General features: G+C 42.3%; 1 protein-coding gene across 1 annotated transcript in view; it reads left to right on the top strand.

Annotated features, from left to right (window-relative positions):
• The first annotated feature begins 864 nt into the window (after window positions 1-864).
• Window positions 865-26,845, top strand: part of ddx10 (DEAD (Asp-Glu-Ala-Asp) box polypeptide 10) — a 274,853-nt gene continuing 248,872 nt past the window's right edge. Inside the window, exons 1-3 of the mRNA XM_041198686.1 lie at window positions 865-1,122; window positions 20,571-20,631; window positions 25,629-25,759. Of these exons, the coding sequence (XP_041054620.1) occupies window positions 928-1,122; window positions 20,571-20,631; window positions 25,629-25,759 (387 nt within the window). The 5' untranslated portion in view covers window positions 865-927. The remainder of the gene's footprint in view (window positions 1,123-20,570; window positions 20,632-25,628; window positions 25,760-26,845) is intronic.

The following is a 26,845-nucleotide window of genomic DNA, read 5'->3' as shown; positions in this document are numbered from 1 at the left end:
TGCCATTCATTCATTGCTCCCTCAATATTTCACTTAGACTCTCTACCATTAATGATTAAATTCTGGTGTCTGAATAATGTTGGTTGGCATTTCTATTCTTGCAAGATACTAAAGGCTGCAATCACAGCAATTAGCATGGGGGCCGGAAGGGGGGAATGTTTTAGCCTGGAGGCTCCAAGACATGGGTATAAACAGGGCCCAAGGGAGAGTGCTGGTTTTTTGTTAACATCCTGAAATAGAACTCAAAATGATGATGGTTGACACACATGAGGACTTCATACTTTTTTCCTATCCAGAATAAGTGAAGAAATGTTGGCATATAACAAAACAGCATTTTACAGAATAGGTGGCATTTGTGCCAAAATAATGCCAGTCCTTTGCTTTCTTCCTTCATGCTACCCGCTTTTCTCTTACCCAAATTTTGCCTCAACTGCTCCCCATGCATAAAAGCAATCAATCCTATAAAAGTATTCTCCTAAAAAATCTATACTCTTCTCATTCCCTCAATAAATTTCACATTGATGACCTGGTTTTCATTAACTCTGTAATTAACAAATTCCTATTCACACTGACAAAACCTTTCATAATCTTAAAAATAGCATTAAATCCTTAACCTTCATTACATATGAAACATGTTACAGGCCAGTGTCTTAGCACCGTCAATCTACTTGCTTTTGCATGTCACTACCTCATTCGCAGAACATCACTAAATGTGTTGTTAACTATTTTTGAAGTTGGTGGTCATTGGGTTTTCTGGATTAATCTGTCTTAATTTTGTTAAATTACCGGGCTCCCTCCAGGCGACACAAACAACAAACCATCAACAAACTCCAGGTTCTATAACGTCATTAGAACGCGCCTACTCGCTTCCTGTTGACGTTATTACTGTCCGCCGGAAGTCTGTTTGTCTCCACGCTAGAGTCAGGCATGGGTTTGACTGGTGAGGAAAGTGGAATTCCGGCTGCCGCTTCCGAAAGGAACTATATAGTCAGAAACTACGAGAAATGGAAAAAGAAATATCAATACAAAAAGGACAAGATAAAGCAACAGAGAAAGCAGCAGAAACCCGACTGGCAAGTGGAGAAGGAGGTGATCGCCAGACTGATACAGCGCTATCCCCAGGTAGGAGCGGAGTCCCCGCTTAAAGCTGGAGGGTGGGGGGTGAGGGCCTGAATAACATTTGTCGTGATCCCGTGGGGACAGCACGGTTCAACCCTATACAAATCCGGTTTCCATGGGACTAAAACTAGACCGGCTAACCTATCAAAACAACAATAGGATAATAGGAATAACGTAGAGCGTGGTAGTCGCTGAGGCGAAGTTCCAGTGCAGAAGAGTTAAAACCATTGAGTATTTAATATAAGGTTTAAAGAATCAGGAGAGGAAGTGGAATTGTTTATCAATATCATCTGACACTTCCTTGTTTTGGCTTGCCTTTTTAATGCTAACCTGGGAGGTGATGTACCAGTTGTATTGAACAAGTTAACAGGACATTGAACAAGACATTGAACGGACTCAAAACGTCAACTGTATCCCTCTCCGCAGATGTCAGACCTGTTGAGTTTTTCCACGTATTTTTGTTTTTGTTCTAGATTTCCAGCATCCGCAGTCTTTTGCTTTTATTGAACAAGACAAAGCTGTTTGTCTAGCCTATTCCTTCTGTTGGAGTGTTTTAATCTGAGAGAAAGTTCTGTTCAAAGGAAACTAAGTGAAATTTTGGAACACTGATCACCCTCACACCTCCACTTCAAACTGGAAACTACCACAGAAAAACATTTTTATAACCAGTAAAGTAACATGTCCAGAGGAGTATCTGATCATATTGACAGCTGTTTTGCCTCCAGTCAGAGATATTGCTGGTTAACTGTCCAGCTTAACTTCTGAGGAATTACTGTCTGGCAGTCTGTTTATAGGAATATAAAACAGGAGTAGGCCATTCAGGCCCTTGAGCCTGTTCTACCATTGTTATTTATTTGCCCATTTATTTACCTGACTACTCGGTATTGGGTATTGCTGAAAAAAGAGACATGCTATCAGAGCTTTTCATCTCACACTCATCTGGACATATTCACAAGAATACCAAATCTCAAAGGGAACTACAGTTTATACTGCATGATATGTTACCACTGTCTACCACAAGCCTACTTTCACTGGCCAATATACACATTGGGATTCCTACAGTTCCATGTGCTATAAGATTGGCCTTATTGGCAACAGTGTAAATAGGGCCTGAGCCATTTGTTCACCACATAAGCTTGATGCCAAAATAGGGTGCATCAAAGCTTTCCATTGGATCACACAAACTCATGAATGGGCCTAACGCTGGCATGTTTGGCCTTGAAAAGTGTTCAGTCTACTTCAGATTACCCTGGAAATGTGTCTCAAAAATTTGAATAACAGGATAAGCTAGCCATTTCATGCTGCTACTATGCAGCAACATGAGTGGTATTCTCCACAAAAAGGATGCTGCCATCAAGCCAAAAAGACATTCTGCCTACTGCATAATGTGGTATATGAGTTTATGCTGGTGTGATGCCAGCTATGTAGGCCTTACGTCCCACCAACTGGTGGATTGCATTAAACAGCATGTCCCTTCAGCTGTTTGCAACAAAGTACTGACCGTACTCAACCAACCCATGCTTGCAAAATTCAGAACATAGCGTCCAACATTTGATGTGATTGCGATGGACGATATTTGCTAAACAATCCTGATTGTGCTAAGAATTGCACTGACAGTTTTAAATTGGCTGTCAGTTGGGCTCGCAATGTGGCTCACATATATATCCACAACACAGGACTTTGTCCTTTCCAAACAGAAAGAGCATGCCCTTACATTGCGCCTTTTTCAACTAAACAAAAGCTTTGGGGACAGCCATTCCCTGGTCCATTGCGCATGGCAATGCCTTGATTTGAACAGAGTCAACTTGCCTGGTTTTAAATTTGAAGAAAAGCTTGGCAGTTAACTGTTCCCTGATGCATTTTCCATGGCAACACCTACCAATCAGAGTCTACTTGCCAACCAGCATCCTCTTCTCATGCAGTATAAATTGTTGTTCCTTTTAAGATTTGGCATTCTTGCGAATCTGTTCTAATAAGTACAAAATGGAAAGCTTTGATAGCATGCCTCCCTTTTTTGGTAGTATTCAAGTGCTGTGCTAGCAAGTGACTATTTGCACTCTATTATTTGATATCCTTGCCTAATAAAAAATCTATTGATCTTGGCCTTGAAAGTTTTAATTGGCTCATCATCCACAGCCTTTCAGGGAGACAGTTTCAGATTTCCATTACCCTTTGCATGAAGAAGTGCTTCCTGATTTCATTCATGAATGCTCTTGCTCTAATTTTAACATTATGCCCCCTTCTTCTGGATTCCCCACTGGAGCATAACTACCCTATCAAATCCGTTTATCATATTAACACCTTGATTAGATCAGCTCTTAATCTTCTATACTCAAGGGTGTACAAGCCAAGATTATGCAACCTGTTTTGATAATGTAATCCTTTTAGCCCTGGTATGATTCTAGTGAATCTATGTTGCACTCCCTCTAAGGCCATTATGTGCTTCCTGAAATGTGGTGCCCAGAGCTGAATGCAGTACTTCAGATGGAGTCTGGCTAAAGCACAGATGAAACACGTTTCCTCCCCTTTGTATTCCAACCTTCTTGAAGAAAGACTAGCATTCCTTAGCTTTTTTGATTGCTTTTCGTACAAATCCACTAGCTTTTAGTGATTTATGTTCATGGATGGCCAAAGCACTTTGCTTCTTCACAGTTCCTAATTTCTTACCATTTAGACAAACTCTGCTTTGTCTTTTTTGGATTCAAGTGGGTCACCTCACATATATTGAACTTGAGATGCCACAGTTTTGTCTGTTCACTTCAGTTTATCAATGCCCCCTTGCAACTTTCTGCTTCCAACTTGGTATTACCTGCATACAACTCTATTCATTCTTCCAAATCATTGATAAATATGGTGAAAACCTGAGGCTCCTGTGCAGATCTCTGGGGAATGCCACTTGTCATTTTGTCAAGCAGAGTACTTATCCTTTACCTCTACTTTTTGTCTCCTAACTGCCAACCAATTGCCAACCCGCTGCAAGTTTGCTTCCAATTCCATGCTCTTTTCTTTTTGCTAGTAGTCCCTTGGACCATGCTTCTTATGAATTGCCTCTGGAAGTCCATTTAGAGAGCATCCATATACAATCCTTTACCCACTGTATTACTGTCTCTCTGGCATTTAATTGAGATGGCAAAATTTTGCTTGCATAAGTTTTGGCACTCCAGAAATAATTGATTATGTGAGATACTTTGAGGCATTGGTATATAGTACTATATAACCATTTGTGGTTTTTATTCACATGTGAATAGGGGCATTGCTGGAATTTATTGCTCATAGATCACCTGAGGTGATGGTGTTACACCCATGTGGCTTGCTAGGCCATTACAGAAGGCAGTTAGGAGTCAGCCACACTGGTGTGAATCTTGAGTCGTGTCTAGGCCAGTCTGGGTAAGGATGGGAATGATTTCTTTTCCTAAAGGATACTTGTGAATCAGTTGGGTTTTTGTGACAATCCAACAGCTTCATGGTCACTATTATCAATACTAGTATTCTTGTTGATTTGAACTTGCTTTCTCTAGATTATTCATCCACGCCTCTGGGTTGCTAGTAACATAACCAGTAAGCTACCAAATCTCCGATATTGCATTGTATTGTATAACACAAGCTGTACTTTAAAGTTGCACTGATATGGAGCTGAATTGTAATTGTGTAGTCTCCTTCTGGAAAGGATTCTTGGAGTTGAGATAAATCCCACTGAAGTGGGAAACATTCAAAATTGGGCCAGATAGAGGGGAAGACAGCTGCACGCCCAATCCTATCAATTATATGCCATCTTCAGGCTTTGAAATTTACTATGCCATTTCAGGTTACACTAATTTCTTTGTTAGTATTTCCTTCAACCATGATCAGGAACTGGAAGATCCTTCTCAGTAACCACTCAGGAACAAGCAGGTTACTGGGTCTGTTGAAGGATATTAAAGCTTTTGGGGTAGAAATTGGTAGAAGTATTTGGATGTGCACTTGCGATGCCATGGCATACAAGGATATGGGACTAGTGCTGGAAAATGGGATTATAATAGTTAGGTACTTGTTTGACTGGTGCGGACTTGATGGGCCGATGGGCCTTTTTCTGTGCTGTAGATTTCTATGACTCTGATCCTGATGTTCCTATTTTATACCTGTGAAACAGGTGCAATGAGGCCCAATTTCAAGGACCCGCATCCAGCACTCCACAACTGCCTGAAAAACATCCAACCTGAAATTGAACTGGGCTGTTTCTCCGGTGTTTGAGGTAGTTACTTAAAATAGTTGTTACGCCCCTGCTAACGGAAGTTTTATTTGAATTTGGGCTGCCAGGAGCAGAGCACCAATCAGGCCTGCTCTCTGATCAAACTTTTCATTCTTGGTTGTGGGCCAGCTAGGGGCTGCAATTGAAAAGGTAAGTAAATTAAATTTAAAAAATCACCTGTAGCCAGGAGCAGCAGGAGTGCTGTTTCCAATTCCGAGCCACCTCTGACAGTTGCTGCTGGCCGTGGTCAGGGCAGGGGGCTTAATTACTATTCTCTACTTTCCTTCTTCAAAAATGATGCAACTGAAATGGCCAACGTTGCTTTGTAGGCAGGAGAAAAAGATTTGCTCAGGAGGTGAGAGAAGCAATGTTGGAACCACTTGGTATACAATATGTATCTCTGTCAAAATGAAACTAAATTGTTTTAGAAGAGAATTAACCTATCTTTTGGGTTCACTGATGCATAATACAAATTCTGTTCTGTGCATAATATGTCATAAGACGAATCCCATTAACTGGGATATTAGATAATCTGCTGCTATTTTTCCTAAATCAAAATGCTCATGACGTTTGGAGAAAATCAATTCATGAATAATTCACACTTCATGAATTAAACATTTGTGCATATAGAATAAGAAAGGAAGAAATTTTATCATTTTTCTCAGCTGATATGTTAATTGAAAGTCTAGTGTACTGTTAAATTTTATTCACTTGTTGGGAATTCAGTTTGAAACGTTTCCTGTTTTTCTCTCTCGCATTTAAAGAATCTTCCTCTCTGGGCGTTTGGGCCCTAATTTGATTACACTTTGGTCTCATTGATTCCATGTGAAGCTCTTTGAGCCAGATGCTTCTCAGTGAATCCTGCTCTTGGCAGTTGCAGACTTACTTTCTGACATGAATTTTCATGGAGGTCAGACTTGTTTGTGATGCACTGTAATGGGAGGTTTCTGCAGTTTTGTTGGAATCAGAACTCAGACACTTTCATAGCTCTTGTGATAGGAAAGAGGTTTCTTTATGAATTTCCTCTCTTTGCTCACACTCCCAGAGCTTCTGAGGCCTGATGGTAACTCTATTCATAACACTGTACTTGATTTAAAAAAACCCTAGCTCTCAAATAACAGGTACTCATTTCCAATTCGGGAGTCAGATTATCATTCTGTTCAAATAATCTCCACCTTGCTTAATATTGGACAGCATAAGTTCTGATACAGAGGGGCTCTGTGTCCCAGATCTTTTGAAAGAAATAATTACCCATATTAAATGAAAAATATCCCTCCGATAAGCCTCTGATAGGCTTTTCTGAAAGTGGTTTAGTTAATCTATTTTTTTAAAAGCATGACTCCCTCCTTCTACCCCCTCACCACACACTCACTGATGCTTCCTCCTGGAATTTAAAGCTCAGTTTGAGTCAATGCATAAATCATTTTAGTCTGTTTCTGACATTGTTTGAGTTTATCCTGCCTGTGTCTTGCTTCTCTGCTTCTCACTATTCAACCTTTTGGTTCACAGCTTTTTCTTCTTTCAGATGGGCATTGGTGTGATGGAGAAAGGAGTTACTGACAGCTTCATTTAAGATGAACGTTGTGAGGAAGATGCAGCTTAAGGCATCACCCTCCCCATTACCACATCCCCCATCTCAGTAGGCACTGGAGTAGAACATTCAGCACCTGGATCTTGTTCTACTTCCTTCCTGCTTTCTTTACCCCCTCACAGCCATTATATCTTCCACAGCTTCACTCACCTTCCTGCTTCCTATTGCTGCCTTACTCCCATCATGATCCCTCACCATCACTTTTTAACTGCCTACTCGACCCCTGCATGCTTCCTCCTCCCTAGTTCCAGTGCTGCTCACCTCATCCATAACTCATCATTCACTCTTCCCCCACTGTGGCTTGCTTCCCCCCTTCAAGACTGGAAATTGAGGCCAGAGACCCCCTTATCCTGAAAAAAATTCGCTTCTCCTTCACACTCCCTTGCCCACAAAGGCTGCCTCCAAGCCTTTTACCTGGGGCATAATGACAATAAACTTGGCAACATATGTAACCAGATAGGTTGAGGCTGTTTAAAACATTCAACGGCATCCTTCCATCTGCATAAAATGATGGACTACTTATTCGTTCATGGGATGTGGATGCCACTGGCTACGCTGGCATTTATTGCCCATCCCTAATTGCCCTTGAGAAGGTGATGGTGAGCTGCCTTCTTGAACCGCTATAGTTCCTGTGGTGTAGGTCCACCCACAGTGCTTTTAGGGAGAGAATTCCAGGATTTTGACCTAGTGACAGTGAAGGAATGATGATATAATTCCAAGTCAGGTTGGTGAATGACTTGGAGGGTAACTTCCAGGTGGCAGTGTTCCCATATATCTGCTGCCCTTTTCCTGGATGGTAGTGTTCCTGGATTTGGAAGGTGCTTCCTAAAGAGGCTTGGTCAGTTTCTGCATTGCATCTTGTAGATGGTACACACTGCTGCCACTCTTCTTTGGTGGTGGAGGGAGTGAATGTTTGTGGAAGGCGTGCCAATCAAGCAGGCTGCTTTGTCCTGGATTGTGTCAAGTTTCTTGAGTATTTTAGGAGCTGCACTCGTCCAGGCAAGTGGACAGTATTCCATCACATTCCTGACTGGTGCTGTGTAGATGATGGACAGGATTTGAGGAATCAGGAGGTGAGTTACTCACCCCAGGATTCTTAGCCTTTGATCTGTTCTTGTAGCCATACTGTTTATATGGCTAGCCTACTTCAGTTTCTGGTCAATGGTAACCCCCAGTTTTGACATGGGTACCATAATTTCAAGCTGTAGTTGGTTGGTAAGAACTTAGAAAATGCCTTTCATATAGTTTGTAGACTGTAAATTATCTTGCTACTTATATCTGTGCTTATGTCACCTACAAATAGGTAATTAGCTACTGTGTAATAGTCAGTTTGATTAAGAAAGGAAAACTTGAAAGAATTCAATTTATGTTGCACCTTTAACAATGTCAGAAGGTCCCAAAGCATCTTTAGTCAATGAAATACTTTTGAAGTGTCATCACTGCTGTAATGTAGGAAAAATGGAAGCCAGTTTATGCACAGCAAGCTCCCACAGACAGCAATATGATGATGACCAGATAATCTGCTTTTGTGATAATTAGGGGATAAATATTGGCCAAGACACCAGGGATTTCCCCCTTGATCCATGGGATCGCTTGTGACCACCTTGGAGCAGACGGGGCTTGGTTTAGTGACTCATCTATTAACCAGTTAATAAGCCCTCTGCTGTTGAGGACTTGGACATAAAAGATCCCCTGGCACTTTACAAAGAAGAGAGGGGAGTCCTGGCCAATATTTATTCCTTAACCAACATCGCTAAAACATTATGTGATCGTTATCACATGGTTGTTTGTGAGTCCTTGTTTTGTGCAAATTGGCTGCTGCGTTCCCTACATTACAGCAGTGACCATGCTTAAAAATACTTCATTGGTTGTGTTGTGGTTGAGGTGAATATGATAGATACATTTAAGGCAATAAACACATAAGGGAAAAAAGCGATTGAAAATTATGGTGATAGGGTTGGATGAAGAAGTATGTAAGGAGGCTTATGTGGACCTTAAGCACTGGCATGAATCAGTTGGGTTGAGTGGCCTGTTTTTGCGCTTTACATTCCATATTGCAAATATTAAAAAAGGCAAAATGTAGGAATGCTTAATGTGAAACCAGACCTGTTAAGGCCAAAATATTCTGGTAAATTTTAGTATATGACCCTTATAGATTTCAGAGAATCATAGAAATTTACAGCAGAAAAGGAGGCAACTCAGAGGCCATTACAGAGTAGATAGGGAGAAACTGTTCCTGCTTGTAAACGGATCGAAAACCAGTGGGCACAGTTTTAAAGTGTTTTGCAAGAGAAGCAAATGCGAGGTGCAAAAAAACTTTTTCACACAGCGAGTAGTTAAGGTTTGGTATGCACTGCCTGGAAGTGTGGTGGAGGCAGGTTCAATTGAGGCATTCAAGAGGGCATTGGATGATTATTTAAATAGAAACAATGTGCAGGATTAGGGGGAAAAGGCAGGGGATTTGCACTAAATTAAAATGTGCAGAGAGCCGGTACAGATATGATGGGCTGAATGGCCTCATGCTACACCCTAATAATTCTGTGATTCTGTTTGTCATGCCTATTCTGGCTCTCTGAAAGTGTAGTTGTGCTTTGTCCCACAGCCCGGCTTTTGTATGTAACCCTGTAAGTCCCTCATCCCCAAGTATCTGTTGAACTTCTTTATGAAATTATTTAGGATTCAGCTTTCATCACTTCTTCAGGTAGAGCATTCCAGGTCCCAACAACTGAGTGAAAAATATTATCCTCATATCCCCATTAGATATTTTTCAATGATTTTGAATTTATGACCTTTAGTTGGTGACCCACTCACCAGAAGGAATATTTTTCCCTATTTACTATATCATAGCTTCTCATCGCCTTGAAAACCTCAGATCATAGTATCTTTTACCTCCCAAGTTCCCAACTGCAGAGGGGTTTATTACTAGATGAAACTGCTAGGGTTTCAATGGAAACCAGTAACTTTTAAAAAATAGATTCAAACTCACAGTTATTAACTGAAAGAATTACACTACAAAATTTAATGTTTTGAACAAAAAAAATTACGCTATAAGAGTTGAACAAGGCAAGTATTACTAACTTAACACCATATTTCATAAACATTTATATTTTAAACCTGATAATCTCAACAGAACACTTCCCGTTATACTTTTATTTCCACCTGAGTTCCCTTATACTTTACAGGATCTTGAGGGTTTCCTCACTTCTCATGGGACCAAACCAAAATGTGCTACAGCACTCTAGAATTCACTTTGATTCTCCTTAGTGTTCCAGCTATTGTCCAAAGTGTGAAATTTCTTGACGTCTTTCCACTGGCATTCGGCTAAGCGACCCTCCAACTCTCCTTCCACACCTCATTGTTGTGGACTCCCCAGCTCGAGCATGGGCCTCACTCGCAATTCCTGTGCAGTGACTCCGAAACCAAAAACACCCCTAGTTCCTGATAATCCTCTGCTACCAGTTCTAGTTGCTTTAAAGCCCCCACTGCTGGCAGTCTTCTATCTTCTGACACTAGTGGCTCTGAACACCAGTGCTCTTCTATGAGAAATCAGAGATAAGGTCCAAAACCAAACAAAATACCTCCCTGCAATTTATCTCCATATCAACGTGGCATATTTGGAATGTTCTAGGCAGCAAATTAAACTAATTATTTCCTTCTCTCCAGATCTTCCCTTTTGATCTGAAAAGTATACAGCCAATTCGACCTTCCATTGTTTCTTTCAAACCTTTCTTTAATCTAGGGAAATTTTATGAATAATATACACCTCAAAAGGGGACAACTGCAATCTTACCAGCCTCGTTGGCTCCTATTACAAAGCTCAGCGAGGACCACCTGTTGTTTATTGTTTTCACACCTTTAACTCTAACCCCTTCAAGAAAAAATGGACCACCCTTTGAATGTAAATATTGTAGGGGTGTTTACCAATATGTGGGAACTTGCTGTGCATAAATTGGCAGCCATATTTCCTACATTATAACTGATGAAATTTCAAAAGTACTTTATTGGCTTTAAAAAACCTCTTAACATTGTGTTCCAAGGAAAACAGTCTTAACTTTTCCAACCTCTCCTCATATAACTGTAGTCCTTCAGCCTGATAACATCTTGGTAAGCCTCCTCTTTAGCCTTTCCAATACCTTTATATATGTCCTGACGTGTTAAGAACATAAAAAATAGGAGCAGGAGTAGGCCCCTCCATTGAGTTGATCTGATGTGAGCTCAGCCTTGAATATATTTAATGATCCACCCTCTACTGTTCGCTGGGGAAGGGAATTCCAAAGCCTAACGACCCTCTGAGAGAAGAAATTCCTCCTCATCTTGGTCTTAAATGGGAGACCCTTTATTTTTAAATGATGCCCCCTAGTCCTAATTTGCTCTACAAGAAGGAAACATCCTTGTAACTCACCTCTTGACTCTCCAAAGCCTGGTGACCTTCTAGAAGGCATAAGTCAGGAGTGCAATAGAATACTCTCCACTTGCCAGGATGAATGCAGTTCCAACTACACTCGAAGCTGGACACCATCCAGGACAAAGTAGCCTGCTTGATTGGCTCTCCATCCACCAACTTAAGCATTCACACCCAACCACCAGTGACACACAATAGCAGCAGTGTGCCACCTACAAGGTTCACTGTGGCAACTCACCAAGGCTCCATCGACTGCACCTTCCAAACCTACAACCTCTACCACCTTGGTAGACAAGGTCAGCAGATGTATGGAAACACCACCAGCTACAAGTTTCCCTCCAAGCCACACACCACCCTGATTTGGAACTATGTTACTATTCCTTCACTGTTGCTGAGTCAAAATCCTGGAACCCCCTTTCTAACAGCACTATGGGTGTACCCACACTAAATGGACTGCAGCAGTTCAAGAAGACAGTCACCAGCACCACCTCCAGGGCAATTAGGGCTGGGCAATAAATGCTGGCTTAGCCAGCGATGTCCATGTTCCGTAAACAAATAAAATAAATAAATGCCATGCAAGCATTCTTGAAGCGGAGCTTTGGACATTCTATTGGTCTTCTAGTTCTGCCTATCTCACCAGCAGGAGAATCTTTGGGTATGGAGACCCTAATGTAGTTAATGCCTTCTAAAATTACCACTCTACTTTTGTTGCAAACTTTGAAATTTGACAACCTATTGCCTTCTCACTGGGAATTTTTTTATTGAGTTCCAAGCAAAGAAGTTGTGTAATTACACAGTTCCCTTTTTGTTCCTCAACTCAAGCCAAATAGTTAAAGTCCTAGAAGTATCTAGTATAAGTTATAACTTCATCCTTAATACTGCCAATCCACCCTCCTCCCACCACCCGCCCCCTGCCTCAATTTTATTCTCTGCCATTACTGATTACTGGCAACCAGGAATATTAAGATCCCATTTTTGTCCTTGTTTGAGCCATGTCTTGTTAATGCAACCATGTCATAATCCCATGTAGTAATTTGTACCTGCGGCTCCCCAGGAGGGTTTCCTGAAGCCACCTTGAAGTAATTGAATTTGATGTGAGCTGAGTCAAATAAAGTTAAAATTTTCTATTGAGAGTTTCAGTGCCGTACTCTCTCTCTCCCCAGCCTTCCCGACCCAAACATGTGCGCACATGCATGCACACACCTGCGCTCACACACAGGTCAGCCAGCCGACGGTAGCCAGTGGGGATGGTGGCAGCAATGACAGTCTGAGCTTGTGCTATTGTGCCAGCAGTTTCTCTGTAGGTGACATTTTTAAATGGCCTTGAGAAGAATGCTGCCAATGCTGAGTTAGGATTCAGTAGTAAGATTCAATGGGGGAAGGATGAAACGTTTTCCCATTGTACTATCTTATTCATTTCAATAATACAGCAATAAAGCGATATCATAATGACATGATTCAGAGAGCAAGAGAGAGAGGCCAAGGGACTAGCAGGACAAGAGCAGGGCCGGAGCCTTCTGGACCTCAGTGCTGGTATGGGGCATAGTTTCGGAGGAGGGGGATCTTGTGACCCTTTTTGCTGTTTCAACGACCATTGGGGTTACGACCCACAATTTGTGAACTGCTGTTGGCATTTTTCCAATTTTTCTCAATCTGGGCCCTGCAATTTTTGGGATATTTCTAATTTTGCTGCTGTTTATATCCCAGACTTCTCATTTTCTTTTTTCTTATTTTCTGGTTCCCTTCTCCCACCAAATTAGTTTAAACTCTTCCCAGCAGTACTAGTTAACCTTTCAACAAGAGCATTGGTCCTGGCTTTGTTCAGGCATAACTAGCCTATCTTGTACAGATGCCCCGTCCGCTAGAACCTGCCCCAATGCCCCAAGTATCTGAAACTGTCCCTTCTACATCACATCCTCAGTCACACATTCATCTGCACTACCTTCCTGTTTCAATACTCACTGGCACATGGCACTGGGCGTAATCCTGAGATTACCTTTTGAACTCCCATTTTTTAATCTTTGTTGTAGCTCTTGAAACTTTGCCTGAAAGGTGTCAACAATTTCTCTACCTATGTTATTAGTTCTAATATGGACTGTTCCCCTTCTCGCAGAATATCCTAATGGTTTTGGGGGTTTGATTCTTCCTGCTTTCTCCCAAGGAGCTGTCACCCTCCCTGGTATTCAACACTGAAGACAAGTTGAGATTGTCGCTGTCTGAGCATTCCAGTGTCTTACCCTGTCTGGTCGGTTACCCATTTTCCACCCCATCTGCATCATCTTTATCAGTTTGAAGAAAACCTAGGACCCCCAGCTGCATGCCAGTGATTCCATCTGTTCTTCAAGCTCTGAACCTTGGAGCTTGAGCTCAAATAATACTCGGCATTTCCTGAATACCTGGTTATCCAGGACCCATGAAGCATTCTGGGGTTCCCAAATAGAACTGGATATGCATGTGTGGGGAAGGGTCTCCATAGTCTCCTATGATAGCCAATTCACTGAACTCTAAATCACTTGGTCCCTGACCACTCGAACATTTAACATTGAACTCTCAAATAAGAAACTGACATCTGAGTCACTGACTTATATATTGCTAAGAAACTGGGAGCTAAATATCCAAGGGTATACATCCTATCGAAAAGATAGGTAGGTTGGCAGAGGGTGTGGGGTTGCTTTGTTAGTAAGAAATGAAATTAAATCGATAGCAAGAAACGATGTAGGGTCAGATGATGTAGAATCTGTGTGGGTAGAGTTGAGGAAACGCAAAGGGAAAAAAACCATAATGGGAGTTATGTACAGGCCTCCGAACAATCAGGATGTGGGGCACAAGATACACCAGGAGATAGAAAAGGCGTGTAAAATAGGCAAGGTTACAGTGATCATGGGGGATTTCAATATGCAGGTAGACTGGGAAAATCAGGTTGGTAGTAGATCCCAAGAAAAGGAATTTGTGGAGTGTCTAAGAGATGGCTTTTTGGAGCAGCTTGTGGTGGAGCCCACAGGGAACAGGCAATTCTAGATTTAGTGATGTGTAATGAGACAGATTTGATAAGGGAGCTTAAGGTGAAGGAACCCTTAGGAGGGAGTGACCATAATATGGTAGAATTTACCCTGCAATTTGAGAGGAAAAAGCTGGAATCAGATGTAACGGTATTACAGTTGAATAAAGGCAACTACAGAGGCATGAGGGAGGAGATGGCCAGAATTGACTGGGAGATGAGCCTAGCAGGAAAGACAGTGGAACAGCAATGGCAGGAGTTTCTGGGAGTAATTTGGGAGACACAGCAAAAATTCATCCCTAGGAAGAAGAAGCACACTAAAGGGAGGATGAGGCAACCATGGCTGACAAGGGAAGTCAGGGACAGCATAAAAGCTAAGAGAAAGCATACAATGTGGCGAAGAGCAGTGGGAAACCAGGGGATTGGGAAGCCTACAAAGACCAACAGAGGATAACTAAAAAAGAAATAAGGAGGGAGAAGATCAAATATGAGGGTAAACTAGCCAGTAATATAAAAGAAGATTGCAAGAGTTTTTTAAGATATTTAAAGGGTAAGAGAGAGGCAAAAGTGGACATTGGGCTGCTGGCAAATGACGCTGGAGAAGTAGTAGTGGGGAACAAAGAAATGGCGGAGGAACTGAATAGGTACTTTGTGTCAGTCTTCACGGTGGAAGACAGGAGTAACATCCCCAAAGTTCAAGAGAGTCAGGGGGCAGAGGTGAGTATGGTGGCCATTACCAAGGAGAAGGTGCTAGGGAAACTGAAAGGTTTGAAGGTGGATAAATCACCTGGACCAGATGGATTACACCCCAGAGTTCTGAAGGAGATAGCTGAAGAGATAGTGGAGGCATTAGTGGTGATCTTTCAGGAATCACTGGAGTCAGGGAGGGTCCCAGAGGACTGGAAAATCGCTAATATAACCCCCCTGTTTAAGATGGGAGTGAGGCAAAAGACCGGAAATTACAGGCCGATTAGCCTGACCTCGGTCGTTGGTAAGATTTTAGAGTCCATTATTAAGGATGAGATTTCAGAATATTTGGAAGTGCATGGTAAAATAGGGCAAAATCAGCATGGTTTCATCAAGGAGCGGTCGTGCCTGACAAATCTGTTAGAATTCTTTGAGGAGGTAACTAGTAGGTTAGACAAAGGAGAGCCAATGGATGTTATCTACTTGGACTTTCAGAAGGCCTTTGATAAGGTGCCACACAGGAGGCTGCTCAGTAAGATAAGAACCCATGGTGTTAGAGGCAAGGTACTAGCATGGATAGAAGATTGGCTGTCTGGCAGGAGGCAGAGAGTGGGGATAAGGGGGTCCTTCTCAGGATGGCGGCCGGTGACTAGTGGAGTTCCGCAGGGGTCAGTGTTGGGACCACAACTTGTCACTTTATACATTAATGATCTAAATGAAGGAACTGAGGGCATCCTGGCTATGTTTGCAGATATACAAAGATAGGTGGAGGGACAGGTAGTACTGAGGAGGCGGGGAGGCTGCAGAAGGATTTGGACAGGTTAGGAGAATGGGCAAAGAAGTGGCAGATGGAATATAACGTGGGGAAGTGTGAGGTCATGCACTTTGGTAGGAAGAATAGAGGCAAAGTCCATTTTCTAAATGGGGAGAGAGTTCAGAAATCTGGAGCGCAACGGGATTTGGGTGTCCTAGTCCAGGATTCTCTTAAGGTTAACTTGCAGGTTGAGTTGGTAGTTAGGAAGGCAAATGCAGTGTTGACATTTATTTCGAGAGGACTAAAATGTAAAAGCAGGGATGTGCTGCTGAGGCTTTGAGGCTCTGGTCAGACCACATTTAGAATATTGAGAGCAATTTTTGGCTCTGTATCTCAGGAAGGATGTTCTGGCCCTGGAGAGGGTCCAGAGGAGGTTCATGAGAATGATCCCAGGAATGAAAGGCTTAACATATGAGGAGCGTTTGAGGACTCTGGGTCTATACTCAATGGAGTTTAGAAGGATGAGGGGGGATCTGATTGAAACTTACAGAATACTGAAAGGCCTGGATAGAGTGGACGTAGGGAAGATGTTTCCATTAGTAGGAGAGACTAAGACTCGAGGGCACAGTCTCAGAATAAAGGGAAGACCTTTTAGAACAGAGATGAGGAGAAACTTTTTCACCAGAGAGTGTTGAATCTATGGAATTCATTGCCACAGAAGGCTGTGGAGGCCAGGTTATTGAGTGTATTTAAGACCGAGATAGATAGGTTCTTGATTGGTAAGGGGATCAAAGGTTATGGGGAGAAAGCGGGCGAATGGGTTTGAGAAACTTATCAGCCATGGTTGAATGGCAGAGCAGACTCGATGGGCCGAATGGCCTAATTTCTGCTCCTATGTCTTATGGTTTTATGAAACTGATCTCTTAAAGACTGAGATACTAAAATAGGAAAAAGTTAACTAAAGGCACTGGAAATTATATGTTTGAATATAAAACAATGAAAACTACCATCAAGTGAATTTCAATGGTAAAAACCATTTTTGACAATAAACTAACACTTGCCTATTACTAATCTACTTTCTCTGCAGTAGTGACATCACTTTTGAATTGCTTTCTTAGATTTCTATGTTCTGTGTCCTTTAGGAAAGGGAATCTATGTCCATACCTGGCCTGGCCTACATGTGATTCCAGAACCACAGCATATGGTTGACTCTTAACTGCCCTCTACAATATCTAGTAAGCCACTCAGTTCAAGGGCAATTAGGGATGGGCAGCAAATGCTGGCCTTTTCAGTGATGCCCACATCCCATGAAAGAACACAAAAAGCTCTCTCTCTTGACTTATCACTCTCACTCATTTTGCTTTCACTGACTCTCTCTAGCCAGTTCTACTGCTTTTATCACTTGTCCTTTTGCATTGTTTCCCCTCGGGCTTGCTATCTCCACTCTCTGAATGTTTACCGTCAATCCTCCTGCTGAAATTTGGTTATGAATTTGAAATGGAACAAATGGTTTGTCTGCATTGAAAACCAGCAACAGGTCATCAAATGTTTTTAGCATTTGAGCAACCATTTTTTTATTAACCCTAATGTGACAAGGATTTTGACATTTCTATGCGTCAAATCGAGGTTGAAATTAGATAAAAGCAAAATACTGTGGATGCTGGAAATCTGAAACAAAAACAAAAATAGCTGGAAAAACTCAGCAGGTCTGACAGCATCTGTGGAGAGGAACACAGTTGATGTTTCGAGTCCATATGACTCTTCATCAGAACTAAGGAAATAGAGAAATGAGGTGAAATGAAAGCTGGTAGAGAGGGGTGGGGCAAAGAAGAGATTGCCAAAGATGTCAGACAAAAGGACAAAGGGCTGTTGATGGTGGTGATATTATCTAAGGAATGTGCTAATGGTAGTTAATGGCTAATTAAGGGTAGCAAGCAGGACAAACTAGTGGCAGATGGCCCTATTGGGGGTGGGGTGGGGGGAAGGGATCGAAATGGGCTGAAAGGTGGAGATAAAACAATAGATCAAAATAAATTTAAAAATAGGTGGGAAACGAAAAATATATTTAAAAAAAAATTTTAAATTATTGGAAGAAGGGGGATGGAGGAGAGAGTTCATGATCTGAAATGGTTGAACTCAATATTAAGTCCGGAAGACTGTAAAGTGCCTAGTCGGAAGATGAGGTGCTGTTCCTCCAGTTTGCGTTGAGCTTCATTGGAACATTGCAGCAGGCCAAGGACGGACATGTGGGCATGAGAGCAGGGTGGTGTGTTGAAATGGCAAACGACAGGGAGGTCTGGGTCATTCTTGCGGACAGACCGAAGGTGTTCCGCAAAGCGGTCACCCAGCCTGCGTTTGGTCTCTCCAGTGTAGAGGAGATCGCATTGGGAGCAGCGAATGCAGTAGACTAAAGGAAGCACAAATGAAGTGCCGCTTCACTTGAAAGGAGTGTTTGGGCCCTTGGACTGTGAGGAGGAGGGTAAGTGAAGAGGCGGTGTTGCACCTTCTGCGGTTGCATGGGAAGGTGCCGTGGGAGGGGGGTTGAGGTGTAGGAGGTGATGGAAGAGTGCACCAGGGTGTCCCGGAGGGAACGATCCCTGTGGAAAGCCACCGGGGGCTGAATGGCGGTGGCATCATGGTTTGGTGGTGGCATCATGATGGAGTTGGCAGAAATGGCGGAGGATGATCCTTTAAACGTGGATGCTGGTGGAGTGAGGACAAGGGGGACCCTATCAATGTTCTGGGAGGGAGAGGAAGGTGTGAGGGCAGATGTGTGGGAGATGGGCTGGACACGGTTGAGGGCCCCGTCAACCACCATGGGTGGAAAACCTCAGTTAAGGAAGAAGGAAGACATGTCAGAGGAACTGTTTCGGAAAGTGGCATCATCAGAACAGATGCAACGGAGACGGAGAGAATGGGATGGGAGTCCTTACAGGAAGCGGGGTGTGAGGAGCTGTAGTCAAGGTAGCTGTGGGAGTTGATAGGCTTGTAATGAATATTGGTGGGCAGTCTATCACCAGAATTGGAGACAGAGAGGTCAAGGAAGGGAAGGGAAGTGTCAGTGATGGACCACGTGAAAATGACGGAGCGGTAGAAATTGGAAGCAAAATTAATAAATTTTTCCGGATCCAGACGAGAGCATGAAGTGGCACCGAAGCAGTCATCGATGTACCGGGAGGGGGCCTGAGTAGGACTGAAAGAAGGAATGTCCTATATGCCCCATAAAGAGACAGGCATAACTGGGCCCATGCGGGTACCTTTTATTTGGAGGAAGTGAGACAAGTTTAAGGTGAAATTGTTCAATGAGAGGACAAGGTCAGCCAGACGGAGGAGAATAGTGGTGGATGGGGATTGTTCGGGCCTCTGTTTGAGGAAGAAGCGGAGAGCCCTCAGACCATCCCGGTGGGGGATGGAGGTGAAGAGGGATTGGACGTCCATGGTGAAGAGGAGACAGTTGGGGCCAGGGAACTGGAAATTGTTGATATGATGTAGGATGATTAAGAAATCGTGGATGTAGGTGGGAAGAGACTGGACGAGGGGAGAGAGAATGGAGTCAAGATAGCAAGAAATGAGTTCTGTGGGGCAGGAACAGGCTGACACGATTGGTCTGCCGGGACAGTCCTGTTTGTGGATTTTGGGTAGGAGGTTGAAACGGGCCGTCTGAGGTTGGGAGACTGAGGTTGGAAGCTGTGGAGGGAAGATCTCCAGAGGAGATGAGGCCACTGACAGTCCTGGAAGCAATGACTTGATGTTCAGTGGTGGGGTCATGGTCCAGGGAGAGGTAGGAGGAATTGTTTGCGAGTTGACGCTCAGCCTCTGTGAGGTAGAAGTCACTGTGCCAGACAACAACAGTACCAGCCTTATCAGCAAGCTTGATGACAAAGTCAGGGTTGGACCTGAGAGAACGGAGTGCAGCAAGTTCAGAAAGTGACAGGTTAGAGTGGGTGAGAGGAGCAGAGAAATTGAGACGACTGATGTCACGCCGACAGTTCTCAATGAAAAGATCAAGAGAAGGTAAGAATCCAGAGGGAGGGGTCCAGGTGGAGGGAGAATATTGGTGGCGGGTAAAAGGATCCGTTGAATGGGAACAGGACCCCTGCCCAAAGAAGTGAGTATGGAGACGAAGGCGGCGGAAGAAGAGTTCACATCCTGCCGAGCCCGAAATTCATTGAGGTGAGGGCGTAAGGGTATGAAACTGAGTCCTTTACTGAGCACTGAACCTTCAGCATCAGAGAGCGGAAGGTCAGAGGGTATGGTGAATACACGGCCGGGGCTGGGATTGGAAGATGGGATGAGGTCAAATTAGATAATTTGTTCACATTTATTGCATGTGGAAGGTGATGAGGTGAGGCAGAATTGTAGATAGAGTTCTCATTTCTTAACTATAGTTTATGTACAGATCTTCCTTCTGCTGTATTCTCTGCCTTATTGGGCATCATTTATTTGTATTTTTTCTTTGGTTTGTGCTGCTTTTGTAAAAATAAAAAATATCTTGAAGGCAGTATCCCATGATTTTACCCCATCTGCGTGATGAATTATTGAGTCGCGTGAATTATATTCAACAGATGAGTATTGGACATCCTGATAGAGGCCTTTAACATTATGAAATTGTTTAATTAGGGAGGCATAGAGAATATGTTTCCATTTGTGGGGCTATCGAAAACTAGGAACCATAAATATAAGGTAGTTACTACTAAATCCTTTAAGGAGTACAGGTACTTATAATTAGCAGAGATGGCAAAGGGATGTAAACCTCACTTTGTGTTTAAATCTGTTGCTTTTGACTTTCAGATAAATGTCAAGGAGGTGACAAAATTTTCAGATTTTCCATTGTCTAAAAAAACCGTGAAAGGTAAGTGCTATTCTATCTTTCTCAACCCTTCCTTCGTCATATCGGTACATTTTTTTTCCTTTATATCTATTTGTTTCTCAGCTGATACTTTAGGCTAAGGCCCTGTTTGTCCCTCATGTGCTTTTGCGAAGGAAAATAGAGAAATTATCGCCAGCGCCCTGACAAATCATTATACCTCAATTAACATTGTAGGGACATATCATTTGCTCATTATTGCAATGATGTTTGTGGGAGTGTGCTGTGCACAAATTGGTTGCCGTATTTTCCACATTACAACAGGGACTACACTTCAAAATTACTTTGGCTGTAAAGCGTGTTGTGGTATGAGTGAGGTACATGTACCTTTACGGATGTATCATAAACTATTGTCAATCACTGCCACCTCAACACGATGTGACGAATTAGTCCCATGACTTGTATTCAGCCTGTAAGTTGCAGGCATAGGAATCAGATTTACTACACATAGTCTCCCAGTAAACTATATTTGTATGTTGTCCTATCTTTAAATAAATAACCCTCATCATTATTTCACCAATCCTTGTCATGTGATTGGTACATTTATGTTAAATAGCAGAACGTGAAGAAGAGCACCAGGGAGCCCTAGCAAAACTGGAGTCAATGGGAATCAGGGGGAAAACTCTCCGCTGGTTGGAATCATACTTAGCACAAAGGAAGGTAGTTGTGGTTGTTGGAGGTCAGTCATCTCAGCTCCAGGACACCACTGCAGGAGTTCCTCAGGGTAGTGTCCTAGGCCCAACCATCTTCAGCTGCTTCTTCAGTGACCTTCCATCATAAGGTCAGAACTGGGGATGTTTGCTGATGATTACGCAATGTTCAGCACCATTTGCAACTCCTCAAATACTGAAGCAGTCAATGTCCAAATGCAGCAAGACCTGGGCAATATCTAAGCTTGGACTGACAAGTGGCAAGTAAAATTTGTGCTACGCAAGTGCCAGGCAATGATCATCTCCAACAAGAGAGAATCTAACCATCACCCCTTGATGCTCAATGGCATTACCATCACTGAATCCCCCACTATCCATATCCTGGGGGTTGCCATTGACCAGAAACTGAACTGGACTAACCATATAAATACTGTGGCTACAAGAACAGGTCAGAGGCTAGGAATCATGCGACGAGTAACTCATCTCCTGAATCCCCAAAGCCTGTCCACCATCTACAAGGCACAAGTCAAGAGTGTGATGGAATATTCCCCACTTGCCTGGATGAGTGCAGCTCTCAACACTCAAGAAGCTTGACACCATCCAAGACAAAGCAGCCTGCCTGATTGGCACCACATCCACAAACATTCACTCCTTCCATCACCGATGCACAGTAGCAGCATTGTGTACAATCTACAAGATGCATTACAGGAATTCACCAAGGGTCCTTGGACACACCTTCCAAATCCATAACCGCTAGCATCTAGGAGGGCACAGGCAGCCGATAGACGGGAACACCACCACCTGGAAGTTCCGCTGCAAGTCGCTCACCACCCTGATTTGGAAGTATATCGCCATTCCTTCACAGTTGCTGGGTCAAAATCCTGGAACTCTCTTCCTAACAGCTCTGTGGGTGTACCTACGCCACATGGACTGCAGTGGTTCAAGAAGGCTGCTCACCACCACCTTCTCGAGGGCAACTAGGGATGGGCAATAAATGCTGGCTTGGCCAGTGAAGCCCACATGCCCTGAATGAATAATAAAAAAAAACGTGCTTTGGGACATCTGTTGGTTTTACGAGGCATTACATAAATGCAAGACTTCTTAATATAATTTATAAGAGTCTGTTTGCCGTAGAATGGTCAGGTGGGGATATTGGGAATGTGCTGTTTTCTCGTGATTATCCATGCTTCTTCATGCAGGTTGGTTTCCTTGAAGCTTTACCCCTCTGAGCTTAATATTCTGCCCTGACTCAGTACTGATTCTGATAGCCTTTCTGGGAATTGGTGAGAATTACTTCCAGCTTAATAATGATCTGTGGGGCAAACATGCCCTATCTGATTGGAATGTAGGAGTTCTGTGTAATTGAAGACTCCCTTCTACGAATGTAGTATCAGAAATAAGGCCATTTAGCCCCTTGTGTCTGTTCTGCCATTCGCAGAGATCGTGGCTGATCTCTAGCCTAACTCTGAATATTTGCCCTTGTCCAAACTCCCATAATACCCTTCACTAACAAAAAAAAATCTATGCCATCAAGAGTTTAAGTTTGCATAGTGCAAGAGTTATTGCTGTAGTAGTAATTTGACATACCTCCTTGTAACTTTCAGGAACAAAGACCTGAATTCCATGTCCCCTGGCTACTTGGTTATCTTAGCCAGAGGGAAGAGGACAAAGGAATTGTGTCACGTTGTGAGATTCAATCTCACAATATGATTTGACCATGTGTTGGACAAATCTTGTTGGCTAGTCTAGGTCCTCATGTCCTCTTGTGAAGTTCAATGATACTCGAACTGCAATAAGGACTTCAGGTGATACTTTACTCTAGAGTGTGGCTAGATCTGGAACTCACTATCACAATTAGCTGAGGCAAATAGCATTGATGCATTTCAAAGGGAGTGAGATAAACACCTGAGGAAGAAAGGAATAGAAGGTTAGGATGGGCAGGTGGAGGCTCATGTGGAGCATAAGTACCAACAGGGACCAGTTGGGCTGAATGAGCCTGTTTCTGTGCAGCACATATATATAGTTTTATGTTTTGGCACTGCACTGTTTTTACAGACAAAGAATTATACTTCACACCTGCATGCTTCATATAATACAAGTCATTGCAAGCATAGTTTGTTGTCTCCTGTAACTCTTGTGTTTTTATCAATGCTGTTAGCAGCTCAAGTGCTTTTAAACCTTAAATTCTGTGTAGGAGAATTTAAGAATGCATAAATAAAAATTAGGGACTGTCCATATCCTTGATTTATTGGAAGTGATATGAAAGGCAACTTACCTTCTTGTCGAGAGCAGATGTCGGGAACAACAGACCCCAGAGTTTCTGTATGTGCAGCGACCAGGAGTGGGCTGCACATACCTAGTTCAGCATTTTGGGTTCTTTGGATCAAGGATGAGCCTGGTGTGCCTGTGAAGAAAAGGAAAACTCCGCAAAAACCAGGCGGTTTCAACAGAAACACTTGTGAAAAATCCTAGTGAAAAGTAAAAACTCAGCAAGAAAGATGAATCCATGACTTACTAAAGAAGTTAGGGATAGCAAAAGAAGAGGTTTATAATGTGACAAAAGAAGGAGGCACTGGCATAGTGGTAATGTTACTGGGCTGGTAATCCAGGCCAATGCTCTGGGGATATGGGTTCAAATCCCATAATGGCAGCTGGTGAAATTTAAATTCAATAAATAAATCTGGAATTATGAGCTTGTCTAATGGTGATCACGAAACCATTGCCGATTGTCATAAAAAACCTATCTTGTTCACTAATGCCCTTTAGGGAAGGAAATCTGCAGTCCCTCCCTGGTCTGGACTATATGTGACTCCAACCCAACAGCAATGTGGTTGATCATTAAATGCCCTCTGAAATGGCCTGGCAAACCACGCGGGGGGGGCGGGGTGGTGGGGTTGGGGGGTGGGGGGGTGGGGGTGGGGGGGTTGTTGGTGGGGGGGTGTTGGGTGGAATGTGCGTGTGTGTGTCTAATTAAACTGAAGACAGTCAAACTGCAAAGTTTAAATTATCAAAGGGGTTAGGTGTGAAAGCAGGCATTTTGAAATGGATGAGCTAAGATGAGATCCCAATAGATTCAGTATGAATGGAATTTGCATTAGGAAATAAATCAGGAGTGAACTGTTAGCTGTTGAATTTCAAAGAGGCATAACAGGAACTTTTACAACTGGCAAAAGTCGTAAATAAATAAGGCAAAGTTATTAAGTTTACTTTTCCTGAAAGTGCCGGCCAAAATGACAACATGGAAGATTTTTTATATCTTGGGAAAGGTTACTTCCAAGGAAAGTTAAAACAATGGGTTTAAAGATCAGAAGGGAGAAAATATATTTAAGGAAAGACTGAAAGCTGTATGTGAGTGGCCATGTGAGATCTTGAGGGATGGACTATGTGAATACAGACCTGGGTAAAGTAGCCCCTAGCCACCCAGAGGAGTGCTTGCTTGTTCCAGAAAGCAAGGTTTTCTTTAACCTTGGATTTCCATTGTGGAGTGAGAGGGAAGCCTTGTGAAATACTGCCCTTATAGCAACAGAGGATGTCTTGTAGTAATATTACTGGATGTTTTAGAGATTAAGAATCTATTTGGACTGTTGCCTGGAAAAGGGTGTTTATTTGTGAGTCTAATTTCCTTCAGAAATAAGCTGAAAATTATTTAATTTTACTGTTAATATCTATCTGAATCTGCAAGTATGTCAATTGATGATGATCACAGAAACGAGTAGCTGTAATTCTATGTTGGAACTGTGCTGCTTCCATATAGCTCTCACTGTAGGGACCGTATCCTGTTTCAAAAAGTACGTACTTATCATTGATGTTGTAATTGTGCTTTGTAATTTTTTTTGTGGAGTTCTAGGTATTAAAAAATTGTTTGTCACTGGAATGACAGCACAAACTTGTAAAAAGATGTCACCACCCTTCCAACCCAGACGTTGAAGCAGTGCATTCATATTATTTATATTTTTCAAGAGGCTGGGATAGGTCCATATTTAAAATTAGTTTTTTTTGATGCAGAATATATTCTAGCCATTCTGGTTCTGAAAATGGTAATTCATTTTTAATAATTTACTTTCAGGTTCGTGGGCCATTTTAATGTGCATCTCATCTTGGGTGGGATATTGCTCTAAGGAAATATTGAAATACCAATGTCAAAAATTTCTTAGCTCTTCACATTACAAGATATATGTTTTGTTAGTATATTGGCTCTGTTCAGTACAGTACTTCTGATCGATTCAAGTTGTGGAGTGTAATAAAGCTACTGACAATATAACCTGTGTTTGAATTATACAGCAGATTTAGCTTAATCTGTTAAATTTGTAAAGGCTGTATTATCTTTTGTAGGCTTGATGGAGGCTCAATATCGTATTCCCACTGAAATACAGAAGCAGACAATTGGCCTAGCCTTACAAGGCAAAGATATTCTTGGTGCTGCAAAGACTGGATCTGGGAAGACGTTGGCATTTCTTATTCCTGTAAGTGACTGGGATTAAAGAAGGGGGGTTTCTATTGATGAATAGCTGATTTGGATGACGTAGGCCAAGACAAAATTAACGAAGTTTATGAAATAGTATGCAAGTTTGTTTGGTAATAGAATTTTATATAATCTTGTGTCCATGTGCACTTTTGATACGATGTTGTAATTACAATCTGACAAGTTTAAATAAGCAGTTTCCATTATAATTGTGGATTTAAGAATCTATAGAAATACAAATAACCAAATGTTTACCTTGAACATAGGAGTGATGTTCTATTTGCGCACTCTGTTCCAATTATTCCCCTGTCCTCTAACCTGCAATGCTTGGCCTTCACTTCCTGTGTGCTTTGCCAAAAGGACGTTGACTTATTTTATGTATAGACCCGGAATTAGCAGTAGTAATGATGCTGAAACTGTCAAGAGTTTTGCCGTTGTTATTCTACTGAAACTGACATCTTTTGGAGCCCGAACATATGCAGAATAATGTGGAACTCGCCAGAGATCACCAGAATGCAATGAATGGAACATCAGTTGAATTGATGAGAACTTCTACTCTTGCGCCACCAACCCCCCGTAAAGAAAAGGCCCCTTGGAAAAAGTTACATCTTGTAGAATGAAATATAAATAGGTTTTAATGACTGCTAACTTTCTGAGAAGCTAATTTTATATTTGTAGAATGTTAAATTTTTCCACAATTAAAAATTCCACTTTTAAAATGTTTATTTTAAAATTTATATTTGAATTAGGAAATAAGCTAAAATAATCATAATCAATTTACTTCACCTTAAAATTTAAAATATAGGTGAGGGATGTGAAATACTTTTAACTTCCTGGTTTAGTGTGTGAATATTTCCGTGTGATTGGCTGCTTACTGATTTCACTGCTGCTGCACACCAAAAGATTCCCTTGGCTTGCTGCCAGATTCACCAAGAGATTCCCTGGGCTTGCTGCCAGATTTAAACCACCATTGTGAAAAGGGAAAACCGCATCCTAGCAATTGCTAGATCTTTGTGGGCAGCTTTCTTCAAGGTCCGCCATTGCTTCATGGCTGACTTCAACATTTGAGCATTATTTGTTTAACATA

This window comes from Carcharodon carcharias, chromosome 11 (assembly GCF_017639515.1).
Source record: "Carcharodon carcharias isolate sCarCar2 chromosome 11, sCarCar2.pri, whole genome shotgun sequence".
Classification (NCBI taxonomy): Eukaryota; Metazoa; Chordata; class Chondrichthyes; order Lamniformes; family Lamnidae; genus Carcharodon; species Carcharodon carcharias.
This window is presented reverse-complemented; position numbering and strand designations above follow the sequence as displayed.